At 42.6% G+C, this 27,835-nt stretch overlaps 1 protein-coding gene across 2 annotated transcripts in view; it reads right to left on the bottom strand.

The window, feature by feature from the left end:
• RSU1 (Ras suppressor protein 1) overlaps positions 1-27,835 on the bottom strand; it is a 213,631-nt gene that overhangs the window by 171,987 nt on the left and 13,809 nt on the right. The window contains exon 3 of one of the 2 annotated variants that reach the window (XM_027559851.1): positions 11,672-11,722. The exons of the other annotated variant lie outside the window; for it this stretch is intronic. Coding sequence (XP_027415652.1) covers positions 11,672-11,722 — 51 coding nt within the window. The remainder of the gene's footprint in view (positions 1-11,671; positions 11,723-27,835) is intronic. 2 annotated transcript variants of the gene reach the window in all.

The raw sequence follows: 27,835 nt of genomic DNA, 5'->3' as shown, positions 1-27,835 counted from the left end.
AGCAGGAGGTGGATAATGAACTAATCATCATAGCATAAGAACTTGAAGTTCAAAAGTATACTGATGATAACCAGTTTTCCAGATTTTATGAGATTTCCCCCAAAGCAGCAATTAAAACAGTGAATTACAGTAGTTACAGGTTATTTAAAAACATAAAAGTTTATGGAACAGCAGAGCAAATTCTCATTTAACAGGATCTACAAGTTCCTCAAGGTAAAAATCAAAGAGCAAAAGAGCTAAGTAGCCACCTGACAAAGGCCAAGGTCCCCCAAATATCGTTAGCCTTGTAAGTGACAAGAGCAATGCTGCTTGCAGTTAATCAGCGGTACTCACTGACCACCCACACCTAGAAGGAGAGACTTAGTGCATCCTATCGCGGGCTTCCTTAAGATTCTGCAGCTCACAGTGGCAAAGAATCTGCCTGCCAATGCAGGAGACACGGGTTCCGTTCCTGGGCCGTGAGGATACCACGTGCCGTGGAGCAACTGAGACGTGCGCTACAACTTTTGAGCCCAGAAGTAGCAACTACTGAAACCAGAGAGCCTAGGGCCTGTGCTCCTCAACGAGAGACGCAACCGCGATGAGGAGCCCACACACCACAACTAGGGAGCAGCCCCCTCACTTCAACTGGAAAAAACCCTGGCAGCAACAAAGACCCAGCACAGCCATAAAAAAAAAAGAATAAAAGAAGTTCTCATCACAAGAAAACAATTTTTTTTTTAAATCTGCAGCTTAAGTCATTTTACTAACCAAAGACATTCCTCGCGTAATTTACTGCAAAGAAAAAAAAAAATGGTTCAACTCTTTCAGCAACAATGAGAATAATCAATTACCCAAAAATTAGGCGAAGTTACAAGCAAGCTGTAAGTCAGCTTTTATAGTGTAAAGTCTAACATGCAAAAATATCTGTCCCTGGGGTACGAAAAGTGTGTACGCACAGTCAAACAAATGTTCTAAGAAGCTGACAAGCATGGATTTCTGCTCCTCTGAGGACGCCAAACTTAGTTATGTCTGAATCTCCAATCAACTTCCCAGAAGGAACCAAACAAGGTCCACGTGGTCTTAGTCCTTCCAGACCCAGAATTGTTTTAGTAACACACCCTGGAAATCACACTTCAGTGAGCAAAGAATACAGCGTCCACCAGCAGGGCATCCACAAATAGCTTTTGTCTGAGAGGCGCGTCAGAGCAGAGACACTAAGGGGAAAGGCAGGGACCTTCCATCACCTGGGAGGAAGTGACATTAGTGAAGGACAAGAAAAGGATGGGGAGCCCTTCCTCCAGGAAAGATGCCCAAGAAGTCTGGAAGGAAACACGGCAAAGAACGAGAGAGAAAAGAACACTGAATACATTTCAATCAATCAACGTAGAAAGCATGCTCAGCTCAGTGAAAACGAGCTATTTAGGCTCTCAAATTTTTAAAAAGTACCATTATAATGGGTACACACACACTCAATCCAAGATTATTAAGAGGGAGACAATGGACGAATACAATTCACAGACACACACACATCACGCTTCGCCGACAGCTCCTGTCTTCTTTTATAGTGATATATATACACTATCATGTGTAAAAAAGATAGCCAATGGGGAGCTGCTGTATAAGCACAGGGAGCTCAGCCTGGTGCTCTGTGATGACTTAAAGGGGTGGGAAGCCGGCGGTGGGGGCGTGGTGGCAGGATGCTCAACCAAGAAGGAGGGGATATATGTACACATGAAGGCTGATTCTCATTGCTGTCCAGCAGAAACCAACACAACATCGTAAAGCAACCATCCTCCAAAAAAAAAAAATAAATAATAAAGGTACTTCTGGGAAAAAAAAGAATTACTCCAGCAAATGGATAAACAAGGTCCTACTGTATAGCCCATATTGAACTATGTTTAATATCCTGTGATAAACCATAATGGGAAGAAAAGAAAATGAAAAAGATTTTTACATACGTTATGTAGAACTTTGTTGTACAGGAAAAATTAACAAAACGTTGTAAATCAACCGTACTCCAATTAAAAAGAAAAAGAATGACTTCAGCAAGACATCATCCACGCGAAGTTGCTTCTCTACCTTCCCTGTCTCATGTCTTGGTGCTGATGATGGAGTACATGAAGCAGGGGGAAGGGGGTGGAGGAAAATGCCCAGTGCTAGAAAAATCCACCCTGGACCTTGTTAACTCCTCTTCTAATGATAACAACTATGCCTTCAACCTTAGGGATGCTCCCTGCTCATCCATTTGAAAAAGTGAAGATGCAGGGCCAATGTCTGGTCCACCGAGCTCCGGGACTCCCTGGAGCAGGGCGTTACCTGTACACGGACACCGACAGAGGAGGCAGCAGGGGAAAGGGGAACACAGGCTCAAAGCCATGCGAAGCCCCCAGCTCCGGCTCCACGTCCTCAGCCATGTGAAGCCTGCTTCTTGCCCCAGACACAGAGCAGGGCATCCAAAGCCACCCTTGCCTCTTGCACTCAGGTCACGGTTTCTGGGAGGTCTGGTCCTTCAAGGCTAAAAAGCTGTGAATAACCTCACCCTTTATCTTCTACATAGTTGGCTGCAAAGGAGGGCTTCGAGGAGAAAGGTAAGAATTCATCTCCCCTTTTGGAAGGATGAGCAAGATAGAGAGAGAAGGGCAGGCATTTCCACTAAGCATCAGGTGCCTGGAGTAAACGCTACACAGGCAGGAAAAAACTGCTTAAGAAACAGCAAGAGGTTAGACGAGATGGGGACTTTCCCGGTGGTCCAGTGGTTAAGACTTCGCCTTCCAATGCAGGGTATACAGGTTCGATCCCTGGTCAGGGAGCTAAGACCCGACATGTCTTGGGGCCAAAAACCAAAACATAAAACAGAATCAATATTGTAACATGTTCAATAAAGACTTTAAAAATGGTCCACACCAAAAAAATACCTAAAAACAATAGCTATCATAAAAAGAATGAGCTTCACGTTAACTTAAAAAAAAAAAAAAAAAACCTTATCAAAGTTTTGTACATATTTCCAGGAAACATCATCAGTGTATCCACACTGCAAATATACTGTTATCTTTCTCCAACTCCAAGGTTTCTAAATCTGAGCTGCATGTGCCCCTAAAAAATTTATGAATGGTTTAAACAGGATCTACAAACCTATTGAAATTTTAAGGATTATGTGTAGTTTTCTAGGAATCATGGACACAGCTTTCACTCTGTTCTTAAAAAAGGTCAGTGAGTTATGAAATGTTAAGCACTACTCTAAAAGAGTGTCTATTCCCAAGCATCGCATCTTTTAGAATCTCTCCTCCTCCCCTGCATGACACACATGTATACATGCACTATCTATGTGAGAGTCAACAGATGATTTACACAGAAATTTTTGCTAGTAGATCAATTCCATTTGAGGGTTCCGTTGTAAATGGTAAATGATAGCCAAGACATAGAAGCAATGTAAACATCCATCAGCAGAGAAATGGATAGAGAAGATGTGGTACATACATACAATGCAACATTACTCGGCCACTAAAAAAATAATGAAATAACGCCATTTGCAGCAACACAGATGAACCTCGTGGCTTCCCAGGCAGTTCAGCTGGTAAAGAATCTACCTGCAATGTGGGAGACCCTCGCTCAATTCCTGGGTTGGGAAGATCCCCAGGAGAAGGGATAGGCTACCCACTCCAGTGTTCTTGGGCTTCCCTAGTGGCTCACACGGTAAAGAATTAACCTGCAATGTGGGTGGCCTGGGTTCAATCGCTGGGTTGGGAAGATCCTCTGGAGAAGGGCACGGCAACCCACTCCAGTATTCTTCCCTGGAGAATCCCATGGACACAGGAGTCAGGCAGGCTACCATCAATGGGGTTACAAAGAGTCAGATACAACTGAGCGATTAAGCACAGCACAGATGAACCTAGAGATTGTTACACTTAGTGAAGTCAGTCAGAGAAGGACAAAGGTATATCACTTACATGTGCAATCTAAAAAAAAAAATCATATAAATGAATTATTTACAAAACAAAAATAGAGTCACAGATGTAGAGTACAAACTATGGTTACCAGGGAGAATGGAGGTGGGGATAAATTGGGAGATTTGAACTGACACATACACACTACTATATATAAAACAGATAAAGTAGATAACTAATAAAAACCTACTATACAGCACAGGGAACTCTGCTCAATACTCTGTGATGACGTACATGGGAAAAGAATGTAGAAAAAGAATGGACATATACATATGTATAACTGGTTCACTTCACTGTACACCTGAAACTAACAGAATACGGCTAATCAACTATACGCCAATAAAATTTAAAAAAATAAAAAAGTTTTAAAAAACAGTAAAAGAAACCCTATCCAAGATGAACTCCCCACAGTGGGCGGTGTGGAAAGTGACAGGTTCAATCTGCCCACACATGAGGATCGCCACAGCCTGCCATCTTTCTGAAATTCCCATAAGTGAAGTCACTCCTTTTAAAAACATACTGTGGAAAAATTAACACCTACCCTTATTTCGCTTCCTCTGGGCACAGGAAAATACTCCAAGAAGAGAGATTCTAGAGTAGGTGCGTTCAGGATGGAAGGGCTGACATGAAAGGGATCGAGGACGACAAGTATCTGAGCAGAGGACACAAGTGTATCAAAACCACTTCTCCAACTTCACATGTTAGCCTTGGGATGTGCTGGCTCTGGACTATCGGATCAATAGATGCTTCCATGCGACAATCCCACATGCTTCCTTAACTAAAACCGCCAAAAAACAAACTCCCAACTATAGGCAATTTTGTAAATGGTACCTAACCAGTGGTACTATTGGAAAGACACTGTTCAATTAATAGCTGTCTGACTCACAATTATGTACACATTTTTTCAAATCCAATCTTTCAAATGATGGCACAGGAACAAATTGATGAATGTGCACTAATTAGAAAAATAAGCTATTGATCAAAGCCTCTGGTTTATAAATACATTCATACTCTGTTAAAATGCAAACAGCAAGTTGTTTTGATATTGTCACAAGATAAATTCATGACACAGAGACAATTTATTTTGCATATTCTCCCCTCATAGTTTAATTTTGTACAAGCCATGCACTAGAACTTTTGCATAAGGCATGACAAGTAATCTATGAAAGAGGAAATAACTAGAGACTTGGCAACAGAAAGGTGTTGGAAGACTGGTGAAGGTCATTCTTACAAGTTGGGACAGTTAATTTTTCTCATTCATCTCAACAATCAATTATGTCTCTAGAAAAGGGTTTCCATTTATTATGCTTTTTAAAAAACTGCTTAATTTTCTTTATTATAATTGGGCCTGCATATTATGAGATTGTAATATTTTCATGCAAAACATCCTCCTTAATTCCTTTACAATAACACTTTCAGTAGAGAGCCTATCAATATATACATCTGCATAAAATCTTTAAACATTACATTTGTTTTAATGTTTTGACCAAAGAAATTATTGAAATCACTAAAGCAAATATCCTGGCATTTACTTGTTCACTATAATTTTGAATTCATATATAAGTTAAAACTAGTAAGAAATAGTCTGTTAAGAAAAAGAAACAAGTTTTGCTATAACACTTATGTTTACTGCTTGTCTAGTCATTTCTGACACATTAGATGACAAGAAATGGTCCCAGTTAAGGCTTGAAACGGCCAGCAAAGCTGCTAATATCTCAAGAAAACGTTTTACATGACACTTAAAAGTTTCAAGTGTAAAACTAAGTAATCACATACCGAGACTCACACTTATGAAAGATTTATATAGAACCTGCTGATCAATGTTTGTACACAGCAAAAAGACATTCTTTGCATTTCTTGCAGAAAATGATCAGGCTTTAGTCCTTATCATGCGCAGGTCACAAAATGGAAAATACTGTTGTCATATTTGAAGTACTGGGTTTTGCTATTTCTTTTTAAAATTAAGAAAAGCATCATGTTAAAAAATTAATACTTAGATTGCTTTATCATTTATGCAAAATGTGAGTCATTTCATAATGCATAGTATTCCTCCTTACATGACGGCATTCAGTAAAAGAACCAATATAAACGGGCACAAAATCATATTTTCCTAAGTATTACACTTTTTTTTTAAATTAAAATCGGGTTCCATACATATATATTTTAAACTTTCTTCCAAGGGAGAAAAAAATTTTATGTATACTCCATACAAAAAAAATACATAAAAGGCAAGAGAATTCTCTCACTTTAAAGAGATTGGAAGGAAAGTTTCTAACATGAGAAAGAAACCATAATAAACACTAAACATGACACGTGAAACTGAACGTGTACTTTAAATTTGGGAGTCAAAAGAAAAATAACATACCTCCTTATGGAAGGATCAACATTAATTGTGGCAAAACTGGCCTATGTAAATGGCAGCAACATCATACCCTGAGAGAAGCTTGCAAAAAAATTTCGTCCTCTAACAACACCAATTTGGTTTTTAATCTTTTAGCATGAGATGAGGAGGAAGGGGGGAAAAAAGTATCCCAACAGTGACCTCTAGTGGACAAGTTTTAAAACGATTCTCTCAGAAATTCCTCTTTAAGACTGAAAAGTAGAAAAACATTTACAAAGCTAATACTCCCAAGACCATAAGAACCAGGGATTAGATAAGATGCAGACTGCAAAAGACCCAGCTAACACTGGCTTATAAGGGAGGGTCACCACAAAGGCAGGCAGGCAGAGACACAGAAAGACCATCTTTGAAATAAATGTTGTATCCCCTTCTTAGAGACCCTGACAGCAAGCAAGCGCTGAGTCTATCATCGCAGACAGCTGGGACTCACCACCACTCATGACCTACCAACCCATTTATCAACTGGCATTAACTCAAGGGTCTGCTTCATGTTCGGCCTGCTTTGGGCACTTTTGTGGGGTGGTATGTACAATACCTAAGCATACGACAGCGTTCCTAATTTCAAGAAACATAACCTACAATTAACTGTTTAAAAATATTAGTAAATCATTTGGGATCTTAAATACATGAAACAGAGCTTCCCAGGTGCCACCAGTGGTAAAGAACCAATCTGTCAATGCAGGAGACATAAGAGACTTGGGTTTGACCCCCGGGTTGGGAAGATCCCCTGGAGGAGGGCATGGCAACCCACTCCAGTATTCTTGCCTGGAGAATTCCATGGACAGAGGAGCCTGGTGGGCTACAGTCTGAAAGGCTGCAGAGGTGGACACAACTGAAGTGACTTAGCACGCACACATGCATACATAAAGCTAAGTGAACGGGTAACAAGAGGGCCAATCCAGGAGACCTAGAATAGTAGGAGGTCTTCATTTCCTTGTGGAGAAGTCAACTCAGCTGAGCCCACCAGGTCTGCCCCAAGGCTGGTCACGACCCCAGCTTTCCAATTGTGTATCCTGGGGTGTCCCTGAGGAGCCAGACACACCGCAGAGACAATGCAAGTTTGGTTTCAGACCACCCACCACAACAAAGCAACTACTGCAATAAACTGAGTCACACAAACTTTTTGGCTACTCAGTGCCTGTAGGAGTTGCGTTTACACTCTACAGCTGTCTATTAAGTGTGCAAAGTACTATGTCCAAAAAATGTACATATCTTATTAAAAAACACAAAGCTTAAAAAAAAATGCTAACCATCCTCTGAGCCTTCAACCAGTTGTCACCTTTTTGCTGGTGGAGGGTTTGAAATATTGTGAGAATTACCAAAGTGACACAGAGACACGAGGTGAGCAAATGCTGTTGGAAAAATGGTCCAGTAGCTTTGCTCAACTCAGCGTCGCCACAGACCTTCAATTTCCGCCAATTCAATTCCCGCCAAGCTCAATAAAGTGAGGCCTGCCTGTACCATGTTAGTACATCATTCCTTCCCTGTGAAAGGGCCACGTAAAGGGGAAAGACAGCAACTCCTAGGATATAAGGCTCTGTTTCTCACTGCTCAGCACATTTGAAAGGAAACTACAAGCAGTTAAGGAACAGAAGTGTGCAGTGGTTACATTCACTCAGACCCGCACACTGACTGATCCTGAAGAAACTGTCAGGTTCCTCCACTGACCACTTCACCCAGACCCCCTGCTTCCCACCCTGGTCCTGCCATTACTGCCTTTACATGAGGGCTTCCTGGGAAACCATTCTGAGCTCAGCAACGGGCAGTAAAGAGGAATACAAGATGGTCTCCGCCTTCAACAAAGCTTACCACCGCCCTTAAGATAAAGGTACACCCTCAGAAGCTGTAATTCTGGATCATAGTAATGTAGCTACGTACCCCGGACCACTGAAGGTCAAAAGACAATACTTGGGGTGACCTAGGAGGCTTGAACAAATACTTTAAAGGAATTCTCTAGGACCACACCCCCTCTACTTTGGCTTTTTGGATGAAGCACAGGCCTTTGTGCTGTCCTCCAGGCAGTGTCACAGTCGAGAGCATCAGTACTGGATCACTCCTTAGACACTGATCAGCTGGGGAAAGAGTTCACTGGCAAAAGGGTCCTCCCAAGAATGGTCTGCATCAAGCAGGGAGGACATGTCGCTCAAGGGAGAAGGGGAACTCTCATAGCTACAGTCACTGTAAGCATCCAGCAGGCAGGAGAGGACGGAACAGGAAGTGACAGGACAAGGAAGAGCCATGCTGGTGCCAAGAGTCTCTGAATATGAGACTTCCCTGGCGGTCCAGTGGTTAAGACTCCACCTTCCAATGCAGGAGTACAGGTTCGATTCCTAGTTAGGTAACTAAGATCCCACATGTCTTGTGACCAGAAAACCAAACATAAAACAAGCAATATTGTAACAAATTCAATAAAGACTTTTAAAAATGGTCCACATCAAAAAAATAAATAAATAAAAGTCTCTGAACAATAGGATTTGGGGGAGAGATATCTCCAGTTTGCAGGGGGGCCAAGAGGAAGACGCGCGGGGGGTGGGGCAGGCAGGGGAGGAAGGGAGGAGCAGGAAAGCCTGGCGGAAGAGCCTCATCTTTACTCTGCAAACATTCCCCCTGGGCAAGCAAGCACCTCCATCCGGGGCCCAGAGAGTCACCTGTCCAATCACAGCAAAAAAATAATGTTCCCTCGCTACTGCACCTCCCACCTCCTTTAATCCACTGCAGACATTGTATGGACTGAAGGAGTTGTTACCCGCAGAGTCACCCCCAGTGACTGCACCAAAACCCACCAGCTCCACCCCACTCCCCCAGATTTACACGTCAATCATGTCACTGTAACAATGAGGAATCTCTGACAGTGATCAGACGGACAATTCTGAAAGACCCTGACAAATTCTCATGTCAAAAACTTTAAGAATTCCTGCTCACAAAATCTTGGGAATTTGAGGGTCATCAGCTTGCTCTCCCCTTTCTCATGGCCTCACTTGTACTATGTTGAGGGGACCTGCTGATCTGTCAAAACCACCAGCAGGAAGAGAGGGCCAGCTCAGTGCCACGCTCTTCCAACAGCTCCAAGATACTGACTCCAGTCCTCAGAGTTGAGAGCTGTCCCCAGACCAAGTCCCAACGTGAGTAAGCTGGTGATTCGTCCCCCAGGTATACAAGAGGACACATCAGAAGTGTAATTGGCACACGAGCATGCAAGATAAAAGGAGTGCTGAGGGGTTTATCTTTTGAGTCCCATCAGTTTGAATGTGGTGCTGTCAGCTAGTCCCCATTAAAAAGCACGGGAAGTGAAAGACACTGATTACAATGAAAAGTGACAGGAGGCCGGACTCACCCACCTCCACGTAATGCATATTTATCTTTCCATCAGATGGACATATTTACTATAAACACCGGAAAAACCATAGCGAAGCCATTCATTTAAATGCCAGAAAAATAGTAAAAGATGCTAATTTGACCTTAGTGAAACAGATCGGGCGTCACTGACACCACTCACAATGGCTTGAAACAGAATTTACCAAGACGATTAATTAGAGCTTATTGGATTAGGTCAAGAGTGTCTCAAATGGGAAAAAAGGGGGGGAAAGGGGGAAGGGGGGGAGAAAGAGGAGAAAAAGTTTGGATCCACAGCAAACCTCTTTAATAGCAGACACAACTTACCTCTGTTTATGCCTCCCTAAATTAATCTCATCCTGCACGTCTAGAAAGAGAAACTAACACCCTGATCCTGGAGATTTCGTTATGGACATATAAAAAGAAAAACTATGACTGTCCATAAGACTTTTTAAGGAACCAATCAATTAATGGTATAATGGGAACACAACAGGTTTGGCTTCCTTTTTCAGTGGAAACTGTTTTTCCCTCTGATGATGATGCAGGATTGAACACCAGTGGTCAACTTGGCAATTAGGAAATATTTTCATGAACTACACGACAGAGAGAGCACCAGAAATTTCTGCTCACCAAATCTGGGGGAATTTAGGGATCGTGCAGTCCACCTTCAAAACACACTTCAAATCCCCTCAGAACTGGGATTAGGGTCTCAGCGGAGAGAGAACAGGACCATTCGCTACAAAAACAATGAAAGCAGCAGCGTATTACCCGTTACAGCAGTGATCACACGTGACTTGTCACCCTCACTGTCAGCTGCCGGGGCTCCAATACCCAAACGTGACCGTGGTGTCACTCTGCCCTCGCTTCTGGCTAAAAACGAACTGATCTGCCTGTCTCCTGCTCACGAGGGGCCCTCACTGCCACTCTTAATTCTCCATAATCAACAGCTCTGTGACATTGCTTCAAGCTGTATATAATGCAACACACACATAAATTCATGACACAAGTCCCTCAACATCACATTCTGCTCTGTTTCGCCGAACTCACACAAATTCTTGCCACAGGATCAGAAAAGCATTCAAGTCTGCAGGAAATACAGCAAGCACAAAGACACACAATCAGACATGAGACAGGACAGCGGGCCCCATCATTAACACCTTTTAAGCCACAGCTCTAAGAATAAAACGGCCCACGTTAGTCACACAAGATTACGCTTTACCAAGAGGTGTGAAACCTTCTATACATTAACTGTACCACTCCCAATGCCTGGGACAATTTTCCCTGGAAATCAGACTCAAGAACTTAAAAAACGCAGATGTAAATTTCTATCACTTCTACAATTTTATGCTCCCCACCCGCCGCCATCAAGCAGGGAAAGAAAGTATATCAATAATGACATTTTCCCCTTTCGAGGAGAAAGTAGAAATGAAAGCTAACAATGTTTTGCTCTGAAAAAATTCAACTTTAAAACAAGATTTTCTTTTTGTTGTGGATCACTTTTTAAAAAGTCTTTACTGAATTTTTTACAATATTATTTATTTTATGGTTTGGTTTTTTGGCCATGAGACAAGTGGGATCTGGCTCCCGACCAGGGGTCAATCCCACACCCCCTGCATTGGAAGATGAAGTGTTAATCACTGAACCACCAAGGAAGTCCTCCAACAGTTTTTTGATAAGCTTCTCTTTTCCCATAAAATAATAACGGAAGTCTCAGCATTTCAGGTCACTGCAGCAGTTTGCATGCCCAAAGGGGACCATTATCAGAGGAACAATGTCCTGTCTGCCTTCAATTTACATACATGAAAAATTGAGGAAAAATCCTCAAAACAGAGAAAACTACAAAATACAGGAAGACAGTACGCTCAGATATCTTAGTGCCATCTCAGTACCCTTTCACTTTGCCCAAAAAATCATTTGTCATTACTGTCGAGGAAAACAGAAGAATTAGCAGTTCTGCCACGTTACCTACAAGTCAGAAATTGTGAACAGAGGACAGCAATGGTTGACTCACTTGTTAGCTTGTTGTGGCTGAGGACCAGCTGTGTGATGTGGGACAGGGTGACTGGAAAAGAAAAGAGAAAAACACAGTTAATGTACCCAAATTACACTCACGTTCCTGCAAGGTGACCTGCTAAGTTCTTTTGACAGGTTGGAGTGTTACCACTCACAAAAATAGACGCAGGGATTCACAGAAGGCTGTCTGTTCAATGTCAAACCGCATGAGGAAAAGCCACACAATAAATGGTGCAATTAGAACAGCGAGTTAGCGCTAATGGAATTTTAGCACTAACGGCATTAACGTCACAGGAACAAACAGGACAAGGGCCAGTGAGCTCTGCCCGGCGACCTGGAGCGCTGGTCCAGCCTCAACAATCCATCTCACTAAGGGAACCATCAGGAGATCTGGGAGGAACAACCTTCCCCAGCCCATGCTTAGAAAACCAGCCCGTCAACACAGACGGACCACTGCTTCCCGAGTCACTGTCAACCCCGAAATGTTCCTACATGCTCTCGATGACCAGAGGAAAAGCCCTCCACATGTTCCTCTCAAGTGTGGTTGACATTTCAAAGAAGCAGCAGATGGCTCACCAGTTTCAAATATGATCATGGAAGCTTAAACTGCTGAAAAAGACTAGATTTGCCTTTAAAAAAGAAAAGAAAAAGGGTTTTCCAAGTACCAACAAAGAAAATATGTATACAAATTCACCAAAAAAAGAAAAAAGCCAGTGGGAGTTAAAAAGTGACCTCAACTTTGGGTTCTAAAACTTCACTTTGTCGTCAGCAAGCTCTCTCTCTCTGTATATATATATATATGTGTGTGTGTGTGTGTGTGTGGGTGGGTGGGTGGGTGGGTGTATATATATACTTACTGACATAATATGTATACACCCATATATTTATTATTTGTTAAATTTACATTTATATGTAAATTATATACATTTACCTTTTATTATTTATACATATTAAATTGTATATTTATATGTATAAATCTAAATGATTATATACTATTTATACTAATTAGTGTACTTAATATATATTAAAGTTTTAAATGTGAAATATATATTTGTAAAGAAACATATTAGAAATTTTTCCAGTATTCTTTTTATATGAACCTTATTTTAATGCGACAGTTTTTTTCCCTTCAAGAAACGATAAGACAAATATTTTTTCTCAAGAACAGTCTCAGGATTGGAACCCAGTACATGTATGGATGTGAGAGTTGGACTGTGAAGAAAGCTGAGCGCCGAAGAATTGATGCTTTTGAAGTGTGGTGTTGGAGAAGACTCTTGAGAGTCCCTTGGACTGCAAGGAGATCCAACCAGTCCATTCTGAAGGAGATCAGCCCTGGGATTTCTTTGGAAGGAATGATGCTAAAGCTGAAACTCCAGTACTTTGGCCACCTCATGCAAAGAGTTGACTCATTGGAAAAGATTCTGATGCTGGGAGGGATTGGGGGCAGGAGGAGAAGGGGACGACAGAGGATGAGATGGCTGGATGGCATCACTGACTCGATGGACATGAGTCTGAGTGAACTCCGGGAGTTGGTGATGGACAGGGAGGCCTGGCGTGCTGCGATTCATGGGGTCGCAAAGAGTCAGACACAACGGAGAGACTGATCTGATCTGATCTGATCCTTGAAAAAAATATGCATCACCCCGACTGCAACTTCTAAGCATTTTTCTTTTGTTCAAACTATCACAAAGTTACAGAAAAGTTCAAAGTACAATACAAAGACCCATTTCTCTGTCCTGACTCATAAACTTTATGTCCAATAAAATTTAGGGTATTCCTACAAAGATATTCCCCTGCACAGTACATCATTATCATCTGATCCTCAGCCCTCAGCCACCCCAGTTTCACCAAATGTCCCAAACAGTTCTTTAACAGAGATGGATCCAGTTTAGAATCCACAATGTACGTAGCTGCCAGGCCTCGTCAAGTCACCTCTTAGCCTGGATCACGGTTTCCTTGACTTTCAAGACCACAGAGATTGTGAAGCACACAGGCCAAGGTATTTTGTATTATGTCTTGCGTGTGGTTTTGTCCTTTAATTTTCAGTGGAGTCTAGCTGCTTTACAGTGTCGTGTTAGTTTCTGCTGTACAACAAAGTGAATCAGCTGTACATACACGTGTCTCCTCTTCTTCGGATTTACTTTCATTTGAGTCACCACAGAGCACTGTGACCTTTGTGTATTCCTGATTAGCTCACGTTTGCACCATCAGCAGGAATCCTGGGGAAATGCCGTCGTCTTCTCACTGCATCCTATCAGCTGGCACAGATTTCAATCCGTTCCATTACCGTGACCTTCCCTCGATCACCTGAGTCTGCCAGGCTTCTCCACTGTAAAGTTACCCTTTGCCCTTGTAATTAGCATTTTCTAAGGGGAGTAGGAGCAAGGATACCTAAACTACGTAACAATCCTGTCCCACATGTGTTCCGTGGTCCCCAACTGGGGCAATTTTGATCCTCGTGGAGCATTAGGCCATGTCTGGAGGCTCTTTTGATTCTACCAACTATGACCACTAGAAACTCTAAACCTTCCTATGTGACACACCTTGTATTTCTGTTGCGTTAGTGTTAGTTGCTCAGTTGTGTCCAGCTCTTGGTGACCCCATGGACTGCACCCACCAGGCTCTTCTGTCCATGGAATTCTCTGGGCAAGAATACTGGAATGGGTTGTCATTTCCTTCTCCAGGGGAATCTTCCCAACTCAGGGATCGAACCCAGGTCTCCTGCATGGCAGGCGAATTCTTTACCATCTGAGGCACCACTGGTGCTGAACACTGATCTAAGCAGTGGCGTCTAGGGCCCAGGGATGCTGCTGAACATCCTACAAATGCACCAGGCAGCCCACCCAAGAAAGAATCATCCAGTCTAACATCCATGAGGCTGCTGTGGAGAAATCACAAATTCATTTTACTTCCATTTGTATGGCTTTGTGGTTTCCCATCTCAGTCAACGGGTTACCATCATTTGTTCAGATTACGATGGTCGCTGATGTGGCTGGTGTGAATCCCCCATCCAAGCTGGCTGCCTGGTCCTTCTGACACGTCCCCCTCACTTGCTGAGTACTTCTACTCTTTGGCATGAGACAGTCAAACTCATCTTGCACTTTTACTGTCACAGGCCTGGAATCCATCAGCATTTCTCCAGTGAGCTTTGCTTCTTTTTTGTGTGCAGAAAATGGTACTTAGAAGCCAAAATCTGGGCCCTAGATGTGCTCATTGTTATTTGAGGTCTCAGTATTCTCAGGTGATGGAATTAGAGAATACACACACATCTCTGCAGATTTCACTATATTATTGAAAATCCCAAGTTCACACCAATAGATCAATTTCAATACAACCCTGCATGGTTCATTCTAGTGTTCTCCCTTTCCTGTTTGTAGTTCCCTAACAGTGAGAACTCTGGCTTCCCTTATCTTTAAGCTACTTACGTATGCAGTCAGTACCCCTACATGTAACTGCACGAAGCGCAGTTATCTCACATCTGGGTGTGAACAGCTCTATGCTGACCTGCAGGGACACTGAGTCAAGGTCAAGATGAGTAGGCAAGCTCGAGATGTGTCATGTTCTGTTCAAAGCAGCAGAGACCTTGGAGGCTCTAGGACCAGCTTGTTCACACATCCAGGGATATGCAGGTCATTGGCTTACACTTGGCTGCAGATGGCTGACCAGTCGCACACAAAAGACCATGCTAGAGATTTCAGTCCAAGCATTCTCAACACCCGGACTACTCAGATATGTCTAGAAAGTTCACATCTGGAGACAAAGTATGTCCTAAGCAACTAAGAAACGCCCCTGAGGCAGGGAAGGGTGGTGGACTGCGCCAGTAAGCCCCTGGGGCCCCTATGGTCACCTGTGCTTTCTTATCCCTGCTAAGCTATGTCCTGTGCCTTTATAAACTCCCTGGGTGAGTGGGCTCTGCGGAACCTTCTGGGTTCTTTCAACTATGCAACCTATGTATTAATGTAGTAATCCATCACCCCACGCCCTTTCTTCCTAGCTGGACACCTGTCCAACTCAACCTCCTCACCTGCTCGCCTACCTACCTCAACCTGATCCCAATCGGGCTCAGACCCCTCAAGCCAGGCTCCCTACCCTGCACAGATGCTCTCCTCACCGCACTCGTGGTTCCATACCCGGCTCTGGACCACCATGCCCACCGCCACCCTCCTACCCCCAAAGCTTGAATGTGTCTCTTTTTCTGTTGCACTTACTGACTTTAGGATTGAATCTTTAGAGAATGAAGAAGAGACAGGCAAAGAAAAGGAGCAATTTTACAATTTTAAAAGCATTACCATGATCACTTCTAACATGTGAAGCTAGATTTTAGACACTGCATAGCATCTTGCACACATCTATAAGAGTTAAGATTGTTCCTGTCCACTAGATATAGCATTCCTTTATCTCTGAGGCATATAGTCTGATATGAAAACAAAAAATCTCCAAGAGCAGCATTCACATAAAACCAGAAAAAATAGATCGAAAGATATGTAAGTTGAGACAATAGCCAGAGTCATATGAGAACAAACTGGAAATAACAGGAGTTACACCAGAGTTTCTCTCACTTATACATGGGTAGTACAGAGTTTCTGGTTTCTTGCTGCCCAGCCATTCCCAATGCGTGAATCCCACCTCACAGTCCAAAGGGGCTGCCTAAGCTTAGCCATCATGTCTATATTCCCCTTAGGAAGATGGAAAGGGGAAAAAAACCCTTCCAAGAAATTGCACTTCCACTTATAATACAGTGATGCCTAAATGCAAAAGAGGTGAATTACAAGTGACCACATGCAAGATAAAATTAGGGATTTTAAAACCAACAAAGATGGTGCAAACCAAAACTGGCAGACACTCACACTAAGCAAATACTTTGTCTGAGTGTCACAGAAATAATTCTGCTTGCCAAAAAAAGACCCTGATAATCCAATATCCTGCCTTAATTTTTCCTAAAATATCACAACTACCTTAATTAAGAAGAAAAAAACTTTGCTCTTCTCCCAGCTAACATTCATAATGAAAGATTTAATAAGAGAAAGTTGGGTTTTTTCAACCCTTTCATTGTCTTTTCTATTATACAAGCATTTAGCAGGAGAGAAAATGAAGTTTGAAAGTTCTTTTTTTTTAATAGAGAAATGTATGTGTTGTTTCACCTGATCACATTACTATTAATAGATGTATTTGTCTTTCTCATTATTGCTACAGGGCTACATATTAAATAAGAAGGAGAAAAATAAGAATAGAAAAGGCAAAGTTAATAAAAGACCTTTGAGGAAATATTTAGGGCAACAAAAGACTCTGGGCTGGGTCTGCTGGGAGGGCTGTTAAGTTGGACAGAATTGAAATCTCAGAATCAATCACAAAGCCTGTGACAGGCAAAGACCAAAGAGCCAGACATATATTCAAGCAGCTGCCACTCCCCTCCACTTGGCCATGCAGAGTCTATTGTGGATCTTATACTGACACTGCACTGGTTAAAAAGAAGGGAGAAAAGGTCTATCAAAATAGAATGGGTTATTTAAAAGTACAAAAGCCACCCTAGTCAATCACGTGGGCAAAATGGAATCAGGTCTCCCCACTGACCTGCCCTGCTACTTACTCACACACTAGGAAATCCTCCAGGGCAGGAGTAGCCTAGCTTCAGGCCCTGCTAGTCATACACTGTCCGGAAGCAGTGGCAGCAGAACAGTGACGACAAACTGTTATTAAAGGTCCTAAAGCAATACTGAGCCCTGTTTTGCCCAGGCATTTTCAAAGTAGAATAGACTTCCAAAAGTCAACTAAATAACTGAGAAAATGTGCTGGCATACAGTTAACGCTGCCATGCCCTGGCTCTCATTCTGTCTCTAGCCTTTAGAAATGGTATGTGGGTAGGAAAGGAATATACTGGGGGACTGGGACTGATTATATACATACTACTACTATAAAATGACAACTAATAAGGACCTACTATATAGCACAGGGAACTCTATTCAATACTCTGTAATGACCTATATGGGAAAAGGATCCAAATAAGAGCGGAGGGCTATATATATGTATAACTGAACCACTTTGCTGTACACCTGAAACTCACACCTTTGTAAATCAACTCCAATATACGCCAATATAAAACAGAAACAAACAAGAGCAAATTAAAAACAAAAAAAAAGAAATGGTATGTGGGTGAACACTGTCTCAGGCCAAAATGAACGTGTGGGGAAGAAAATCGTGGGTAGAGGGCTGTCTGAAGGTGAAGGGGGTGGAGAAGGGTGAGATAGCTGGTGCTGTGTGCGTGACTGATGATGGTTTATTCTCCGGCCAAGGATGGAATCAGCCAGCAAGTGCTAAATGATTAAAGAAAAACTGGCTGTTTCAGTAACTTCCATCAGAGACCCATTCAGGCACTCACGGACTGGACATTCACCAGGCACGTTCAGCATGGCAATGGTGTCTTCCCTGGAGATCTCCGAGAAGTAATGTCAGATGTAGAGAACGCACGTATGGACACCAAGGGGGAGAGGCAGGGTGGAATGAATGGGAGATTAGGATTGACATGCATTCGCTATTATGTACAAAACAGACAACTGTTTCATACATAGTATACCGTTTTATACACAGTATACTATTTTATACATGGTACATAGCTCAGGGAACTGTACTCAGTGCTCTGTGTTGATCTAAATGGAAAGAAAAATAAAAAAAGAGGGGATATATGTATACATATAGCTGATTCACTTTGCTGTACAGTAGAAACTAATACAATACTATAAAGCAACTATACCACAATAAAAATTTTTTAATAAAAAGAAATAAGCAAAAGAAATAAAACATAAAAAGCAGCAGCAATGTCAAGCATGCATCCTCATTAGACTGGGACAGTCCTGGATTATACCCAGTGTCCCTCTCAAAACTGTCCTGGTTTGAATGATAAGCCACACAGCCCCTCAATTTAGGCAATAGAGAATATAGAACTGGACTTGGAAGACAGACAGAAGTTGGAGCTTACGGAAGCAGTTCTAGCCTTATCTGAGCACAGAAATGAAAAACCGGGAAGGTCCAGGACTGGGTGGGCCAGCCAGCATTATAATGGACTACATTCAGAACCATCAAAGGACTAGCCAACACTCCTAGAAAAGAATCATCATGTCTGGATAATGCATGGAAGCAGATATTATTTCAAATAGGTTCAGCTTTTTTCCCTTCATCATCCGGTAGACAGCATAAGAGAAATGTAAGCAGGATGAAATCCACAGCACCAGATGACGACATGGCAGACCTGCTTTCAAAACAATCCAACAAATCACAGAGATGAGCCACACCAGAAACTGCCTCTCCAGCTTTCAGTCTGGCAAATCAGAAGCAAATTATTCCTCTGGTGGCACTTCAGAAAGGTTTAAAAAGTTCCAGCTTCACAGAATGACATTTACATCCAGAGGAAAAAACACAGCCTAACGGGAATACTTGGAAACGCACGCAGTGACTCGGGACTTGCAAGTTTCTGCCACCCTGTCGAAGGCCAGAACTGGGCCTCTCGGTAGCTGAGCTGGTAACAAATCCACCTGCAGTGTGGAAGACCCTGGTTCGATTCCTGGGTCAGGAAGAGCCGCTGGAGAAGGGATAGGCTACCCATTCCAGTATTCTTAGAGGGCTTCCGTGGTGGCTCAGTTGGTAAAGAATTCGACCCCAACACGGGAGATCTGGGTTCAATCCCTGGGTTGGGAAGATCCCCTGGTGAAGGGGAACGGCTACCCACTCCAGTATTTTGGCGTGGAGAAATCCATGGACTGTATAGTTCATGGGGTCGCAAAGAGTCAGGCACAACTGAGCGGCCTTCACTGGCTGGTTCCCAATGAACAATTCTGGAACACTGGTCACCAAAAATTGGACTGTAACTATCAGCTCATTTCACCGGCTGCATTCCCCATGGAAGCAATCAGAAAAATACAGCTACCATCAGAAGACAAATAGTCTACCCCTTTGCGACGACTCTTGAGGGATCGAATACTGCATTGGGAGAACAGCTGTACCCTCCCTGAGATGCTCAGAGAGGGTCACTTTTGACTTGTTTTACAATTCCAGGGGGACACCCTTCAAATTCAGTGCAACTCTGTAGATTACACTGCAAACAGGACGCTCTATTCATTCAATTCCTCCCAAAGTGGTTGACGGAAAAGAAGAATTCATTTGAACTGAAAATACAGGATGGTCCAAAAGGCTGTTCTGACCACTTTGGGTCCCAAGTCTCCACAATGTGTGATTAAAACACCTGCCCGTGTCACATGCTAACGTTATTTCACCCCTGGCAGAAGGATGCAGGTTCAGATCCTCTTAAATATGCAGCTTCTGATGATATATTTAAGTGAAGACAGACAATAAAATATTTGATACCAAGATATAGTATAAATATCATATTCATCCACACGCCCAGAATCCTAAGAAGTATTCCTTTGAATTTTGTTCATAATTTAAAACTTCAGGAAAAAAAAAAAAATCCATGGTATAAAAGCTTTCCTTGACTTCACAACTAAATACTGTGGCGAGGTAGAAGTGTTTTTGTAGCAAGTTTTCAAAACTGGTTTCATGACTGAGTCCTATTTACAGATAAAGGGTCCCTCAACCACAATGACTTGCTTTTTCACTCAACAGAAAGCAATTTATCTGATGATTTTTAAAATGTGACATCTCGTTCTATACATAAATAAGAGCAGAGAATTCACATGTTCTGAGAATCCCCATAAGATGGTCACTGACTGAGGCTTCAGTGTCTACAGGGACATTAAGTCAAAAGATGCTAGACCCAGAGCACTGTGATACTGACAAGGCAGAGCCAACAGCCTTCCCATCCAAACACATCACCTTACAGTCTCTCCTTCAGGAACAAAGAAAAACTTTAAATTCAAAAATGCCCAGGAGAATTAAAGACGAAAATACAAGTACACAGATATTTATTGCTCTCAGGGGATGTATAGGGTGATAGGAATAAATGCTCTATGAATTACAAACTGTTTGCAAGGCACTGTATTAGGTTGGTGTTGACAGAGATGGAAAATGCGTGAAGACATAGTTACTGTCCTCAAGGAGTTTACTCTATAATAGGAAAAGTGAAAGTGAAGTCGCTCAGTCGTGTCCAACTCTTTGCAACCCCACAGACTGTAGCCCACCAGGCTCCTCCGTCCATGGGATTTTCCAGGCAAGAGTACTGGAGTGGGTTGCCATTTCCTTCTCCAGAGGATCTTCCCGACCCAGGGATCGAACGCGGGTCTCCCGCATTGCGGGCAGACGCTTCACCGTCTGAGCCACCAGGGAGGTCTATAATAAGGGGAGGTAACAAAAACCTATGACACATTGTGTATACACGCCGCATCTTTATCCATTCTTCCACGGATGGACATTTAGGTTGTTCCGCCGTGTATTAGCCATAGGAAGGAATGCAAGTGGCTCATCTGTAGAGATGTGAATGGACCTAGAGATTGTCATACAGAGTGAGGTGAGTCACAAAGAGAGAAACAAACGCATGGACAGCAAGGGGAAGCAGGGTGGGAGGAACTGGGAGAGTGGGACCGACACGCACACACTACTGACACTATGTAAACACGAGACATCGAATGAGAACCTACCGTGTAGCACAGGGAGCCCTACTCAGGGCTCTGTGGTGACTGGAATGGGAAGGGAGTCCTACAGGGAGGGGATGTATGTATACACACAGCTGATTCACTTTGCTACACTGCAGAAACTAACACATCATGGTAAAGTAACTGTACTCCAACAAATATTTTAAAATTTTAAAAATAAATAAAATAAATTTCCTTTGTTCATCTCAAAAACACAAAAACCTGTGATACAGGCAGATTAGCAGCACCTTAAGGAGGTAAGCTGATTACAAACTCCCATTAAAAAGGCAATGTTGGAAGGTTTTCCTCAGGCTTCTCAGTCCATTGGATTCTCCAGGCAAGAACACTGGAGTGGGTTGCCATTTCTTTCTCCAGGGGATCTTCCCGACCCAGGGATCAAATCTGGTTCTCCTGCATTACAAGCAGATCCTTTCTCTGACTGAGCCACCATACTTCCTATATCAATATGTTATGCTGGGCACTGAATCACCACTTATAAGAATCAAAAATGTTAAAATAAAGTAGTCATGACAAGAATGTTTATCAAATACTTAACATGTGCTGCCATGGTTCTAAGAATTTTATTACCTCATTTATTCATCACAGAACGAATAGGGCTTCCCCGGTGGCTTAGAGGGTAAAGCGTCTGTCTGCAATGTGGGAGATCCCTGTCGGGAAGACCCCCTGGAGAAGGAAATGGCACCCCACTCCAGTACTCTTGCCTGGAAAATCCCATGGACAGAGGAGCCTGGTAGGCTGCAGTCCATGGGGTCACAAAGAGTCAGACACGACTGACTTCACTTTGACTTTTCACTTTCATTCCTCATAGTAACCCTAACAGATATAACACTATTATTCTCTGCCTCCCTCCCAATATTTTGGGTGATGGAAATGAGATCCAGAGAAGTCAGACAGCCTGCTCACAGTTTCAGCTCTAGGAAATAGGCTCTTTACAAGCCGTCTCCAAACAAGAATCTGATTAATTCTGACTGTACTTTACTACAAGCCAAACAAATCCAGCAAATAGCCACAAACAGAAGACTGTATATCATTTTAAGATGTTCAAAAGATAACACCTGGACTTGAAGTAAAAAAAAAAAAAAATCTTTCCAGCATCTAGGAAAAAAAGACATAAGAAAATAAAATCAGATCATCAGACTTCTTGACAGCAAGGCTTTACACCAAGAAAAACAGGATAACACACTAACAATACTCCAAGAAATCAATTATAAGTCTTCAGTTAAGGCTGACTTTCAAGTAAAAGGGCCCCAACTTTACTGTCAATAAGCACAACTCTGGTGATTAGGCTTCCCTGGTGGCTCAAATGGTAAAGACCTCACCTGCAATGCTGGAGACCCTGGTTCAATCCCTGGGTTGGGAAGATCCCCTGGAGAAGGAAATGGCTACCCACTCCAGTATTCTTGCCTGGAGAATCCCATGGACAGAAGAACCCAGTGGGCTACAGTCCGTGGGACTGCAAAGAGTTGGACACGACTGGATGACTAACATTTTCACTGGTGATATTATCCTCTTGAGCTCTGGAGCAATCTACCAGAGTACATGTTTCAGACATTCAAAATGATTAGAGATACTGACCTGAGGGCTGTATCTGATGAGCATGAAAGATGAGCATGAAAGACATAAGTTCCTGGGTGGTGGATTCTTACCAAGGGAACCTGAATGGAAGTGACACATGTCCCTTCCAGACCAAGACCCTCAGGGCAGTGGATTTGCTAAGACCTCTGAGTGCTGGCTGCCCAGCTCTGAGCCAGCAGATGAGGACAATGCCCTGTGTGGCACGGAGAAAGGAATAGAAGGAAGTGGACATCCTTGAAGGCTACCAGGGGCAGAGATGCATACTCATCCTAAGCTGTGCTGTGAAGGAGAAAAACTTTTTAGATTCTTTAAGCCAGGAGTCCCCAATCCTCAGACCATGAACCAGTACAGGTACGCTGTACTTGGCCTGTGGAATTTCCTAAGTGACAGACCAAGGAAGCTTTGTTATGTTAATGAGATGACTTCTGGAGGCTGCTAGCCAGGGCAGCCAGACCTGTGACTGGAACCACCCTCGCAAATCAATTCTTTCTAACTTGATCTTAAGAGTCAGTGTGACCAACCCCAAGGAAAATCACAGCACATTTATTTTATGAATGTCAACAAGCTAATCCTAAAAGGGATAATGGAAAGGCAAAAGGCTCCAAGTAGCCAATCAGATCAAATCAGTTACTCAGTCGTGTCCAACTCTTTGCGACCCCATGAATCACAGCACGCCAGGCCTCCCTGTCCATCACCAACTCCCGGAGTTCACTCAGACTCACGAGTCCATCGAGTCAGTGATGCCATCCAGCCATCTCATCCTCTGTCGTCCCCTTCTCTCGCCCCCAATCCCTCCCAGCATCAGAGTCTTTTCCAATGAGTCAACTCTTTGCATGAGGTGGCCAAAGTACTGGAGTTTCAGCTTTAGCATCATTCCTTCCAAAGAAATCCCAGGGCTGATCTCCTTCAGAATGGACTGGTTGGATCTCCTTGCAGTCCAAGGGACTCTCAACAGTCTTCTCCAACACCACACTTCAAAAGCATCAATTCTTCGGCACTCAGCCTTCTTCACAGTCCAACTCTCACATCCATACATGAACACAGGAAAAACCAGAGCCTTGACTAGACAGACCTTTGTTGGCAAAGTAATGTCTCTGCTTTTGAATATGCTATCTAGGTTGGTCATAACTTTCCTTCCAAGGAATAAGCGTCTTTTAATTTCATGGCTGCAGTCACCATCTGCAGTGATTTTGGAGCCCCCCAAAATAAAGTCTGACACTGTTTCCACTGTTCCCCCATCTATTTCCATTGAAGTGATGGGACCAGATGCCATGATCTTCATTTTCTGAATGTTGAGATTTAAGCCAACTTTTTCACTCTCCACTTTCACTTTCATCAAGAGGCTTTTGAGTTCCTCTTCACTTTCTGCCATAAGCGTGGTGTCATCTGCATATCTGAGGTTATTGATATTTCTCCCGGCAATCTTGATTCCAGCTTGTGCTTCTTCCAAACCTGCGTTTCACATGATGTACTCTGCATATAAGTTAAATAAACAGGGTGACAATACACAGCCTTGACGTACTCCTTTTCCTATTTGGAACCAGTCTGTTGTTTCATGTCCAGTTCTAACTGTTGCTTCCTGACCTGCATACAAATTTCTCAAGAGGCAGATCAGGTGGTCTGGTATTCCCATCTCTTTCAGAATTTTCCACAGTTTATTGTGATCCACACAGTCAAAGGTTTGTCATAGTCAATAAAGCAGAAATAGATGTTTTTCTGGAACTCTCTTATTTTTTCCATGATCCAGCGGATGTCAGCAATTTGATCTCTGGTTCCTCTGCCTTTTCTAAAACCAGCTTGAACATCAGGAAGTTCATGGTTCACATATTGCTGAAGCCTGGTCTGGAGAATTTTGAGCACTGCTTTACTAGCGTGTGAGATGAGTGCAATTGTGCGGTAGTTTGAGTGTTCTTTGGCATTGCCTTTCTTTGGCATTGCAATGAAAACTGCCTTTTCCAGTCCTGTGGCCACTGCTGAGTTTTCCAAATTTGCTGGCATACTGAGTGCAGCACTTTCACAGCATCATCTTTCAGGATTTGGAATAGCTCAACTGGAATTCTATCACCTCCACTAGCTTTGTTTGTAGTGATGCTTTCTAAGGCCCACTTGACTTCACATTCCAGGATGTCCGGCTCTAGGTCAGTGATCACAGCATCGTGATTATCTGGGTCATGAAGATCTTTTTTGTACAGTTCTTCTGTGTATTCTTGCCATCTCTTCTTAATATCTTCTGCTTCTGTTAGGTCCATACCATTTCTGTCCTTTATCGAGCCCATTTTTGCATGAAATGTTCCTTTGGTATCTCTGATTTTCTTGAAGAGATCTCTAGTCTTTCCCATTCTGTTGTTTGCCTCTATTTCTTTGCATTGATTGCTGAGGAAGGCTTTCTTATCTCTTCTTGCTATTCTTTGGAGCTCTGCATTCAGATGCTTATATCTTTCGTTTTTATCCTTTGCTTTTCGCTTCTCTTCTTTTCACAGCTATTTAAAATACTGAAAAAGAAAAACTCAGAAAGTTGTCACGTCCCAACACAAAACTTACTGTATATAGCCCCAGCCAACAATGGATGAGAAAACATAAACCAATGAAACATCAGAGAACCAAGAAGCAGACTCAAACAGATACAATCAACTGGTCTCTGGCAAGGGAGCAAAGGCAATTCAATGGGAAAAGGACAATGTTTTCAACCAATGGTGCTGGAACTTGACGTCTATATAAGGAGAAAAAAAGAAGAAAGAACCTAGACACAAGACTTGTAACTTCGAGAAATATTAACTCAAAGTGGTTCTCTCTCTTAAATGTAAAATGTAAAAGCGTAACGTTCTAGAGGGAAAATCTAGGCAGTCCTTGACCTGGTAATGATGTCTTAGATACAACACTAAAAGCATTATCAGGAAAAAGAAAAAAAAGAAAAAAGGTGTGTCAACTGGCTGAGAATTCATTAAAAACACTTCTCCTCTGTAAAAGACAATGTTAATAAAATGGAAAGGAGAGCCACAGACTGAGACAAAAGTTTTTGCAAAACATGAATCTGATATAGGCCATCTTTGTAAAATACATCAAGAAATTTTTAATTCAACAATATGAAAGCAAGATCAGTTCAGATCAGTCGCTCAGTCGTGTCCGACTCCTTGCAACCCCGTGAATCGCAGCACGCCAGGCCTCCCTGTCCGTCACCAACTCCCGGAGTTCACTCAGACTCACGTCCATCGAGTCAGTGATGCCATCCAGCCATCTCATCCTCTGTCGTCCCCTTCTCCTCCTGCCCCCAATCCCTCCCAGCATCTGAGTCTCTTCCAATGAGTCAACTCTTTGCATGAGGTGGCCAAAGTACTGGAGTTTCAGCTTTAGCGTCATTCCTTCCAAAGAAATCCCAGGGCTGATCTCCTTCAGAATGGACTGGTTGGATCTCCTTGCAGTCCAAGGGACTCTCAAGAGTCTTCTCCAACACCACACTTCAAAAGCATCAATTCTTCAGCACTCAGCCTTCTTCACAGTCCAACTCTCACATCCATACATGAACACAGGAAAAACCAGAGCCTTGACTAGATGAACCTCTGTTGGCAAAGTAATGTCTCTGCTTTTGAATATGCTATCTAGGTTGGTCATAACTTTCCTTCCAAGGAGTAAGCATCTTTTAATTTCATGGCTGCAGTCACCATCTGCAGTGATTTTGGAGCCCCCCAAAATAAAGTCTGACACTGTTTCCACTGTTCCCCCATCTATTTCCATTGAAGTGATGGGACCAGATGCCATGATCTTCGTTTTCTGAATGTTGAGCTTTAAGCCAACTTTTTCACTCTCCACTTTCACTTTCATCCAGAGGCTTTTTAGTTCCTCTTCACTTTCTGCCATAAGCGTGGTATCATCTGCATATCTGAGGTTATTGATATTTCTCCCGGCAATCTTGATTCCAGCTTGTGCTTCTTCCAAACCTGCGTTTCACATGATGTACTCTGCATATAAGTTAAATAAACAGGGTGACAATATACAGCCTTGACGTACTCCTTTTCCTATTTGGAACCAGTCTGTTGTTTCATGTCCAGTTCTAACTGTTGCTTCCTGACCTGCATACAAATTTCTCAAGAGGCAGATCAGGTGGTCTGGTATTCCCATCTCTTTCAGAATTTTCCACAGTTTATTGTGATCCACACAATCAAAGGTTTTGTCATAGTCAATAAAGCAGAAATAGATGTTTTTCTGGAACTCTCTTATTTTTTCCATGATCCAGCGGATGTCAGCAATTTGATCTCTGGTTCCTCTGCCTTTTCTAAAACCAGCTTGAACATCAGGAAGTTCACGGTTCACATATTGCTGAAGCCTGGTCTGGAGAATTTTGAGCATCGCTCACTAGCGTGTGAGATGAGTGCAATTGTGCGGTAGTTTGAGTGTTCTTTGGCATTGCCTTTCTTTGGCATTGCAATGAAAACTGACCTTTTCCAGTCCTGTGGCCACTGCTGAGTTTTCCAAATTTGCCGGCATATTGAGTGTAGCACTTTCACAGCATCATCTTTCAGGATTTGGAATAGCTCAACTGGAATTCTATCACCTCCACTAGCTTTGTTTGTAGTGATGCTTCCTAAGGCCCACTTGACTTCACATTCCAGGATGTCCGGCTCTAGGTCAGTGATCACAGCATCGTGATTATCTGGGTCATGAAGATCTTTTTTGTACAGTTCTTCTGTGTATTCTTGCCATCTCTTCTTAATATCTTCTGCTTCTGTTAGGTCCATACCATTTCTGTCCTTTATCGAGCCCATTTTTGCATGAAATGTTCCTTTGGTATCTCTGATTTTCTTGAAGAGATCTCTAGTCTTTCCCATTCTGTTGTTTGCCTCTATTTCTTTGCATTGATCGCTGAGGAAGGCTTTTTTATCTCTTCTTGCTATTCTTTGGAGCTCTGCATTCAGATGTTTATATCCTTCCTTTTTATCCTTTGCTTTTCGCTTCTCTTCTTTTCACAGCTATTTAAAATACTGAAAAAGAAA

The sequence above is a fragment of the Bos indicus x Bos taurus genome, chromosome 13 (genome assembly GCF_003369695.1).
Source record: "Bos indicus x Bos taurus breed Angus x Brahman F1 hybrid chromosome 13, Bos_hybrid_MaternalHap_v2.0, whole genome shotgun sequence".
NCBI classification, from domain to species: Eukaryota; Metazoa; Chordata; class Mammalia; order Artiodactyla; family Bovidae; genus Bos; species Bos indicus x Bos taurus.
The sequence above is the reverse complement of the archived record's forward strand: the minus strand, read 5'-3'. Positions and strand labels throughout refer to the sequence as shown.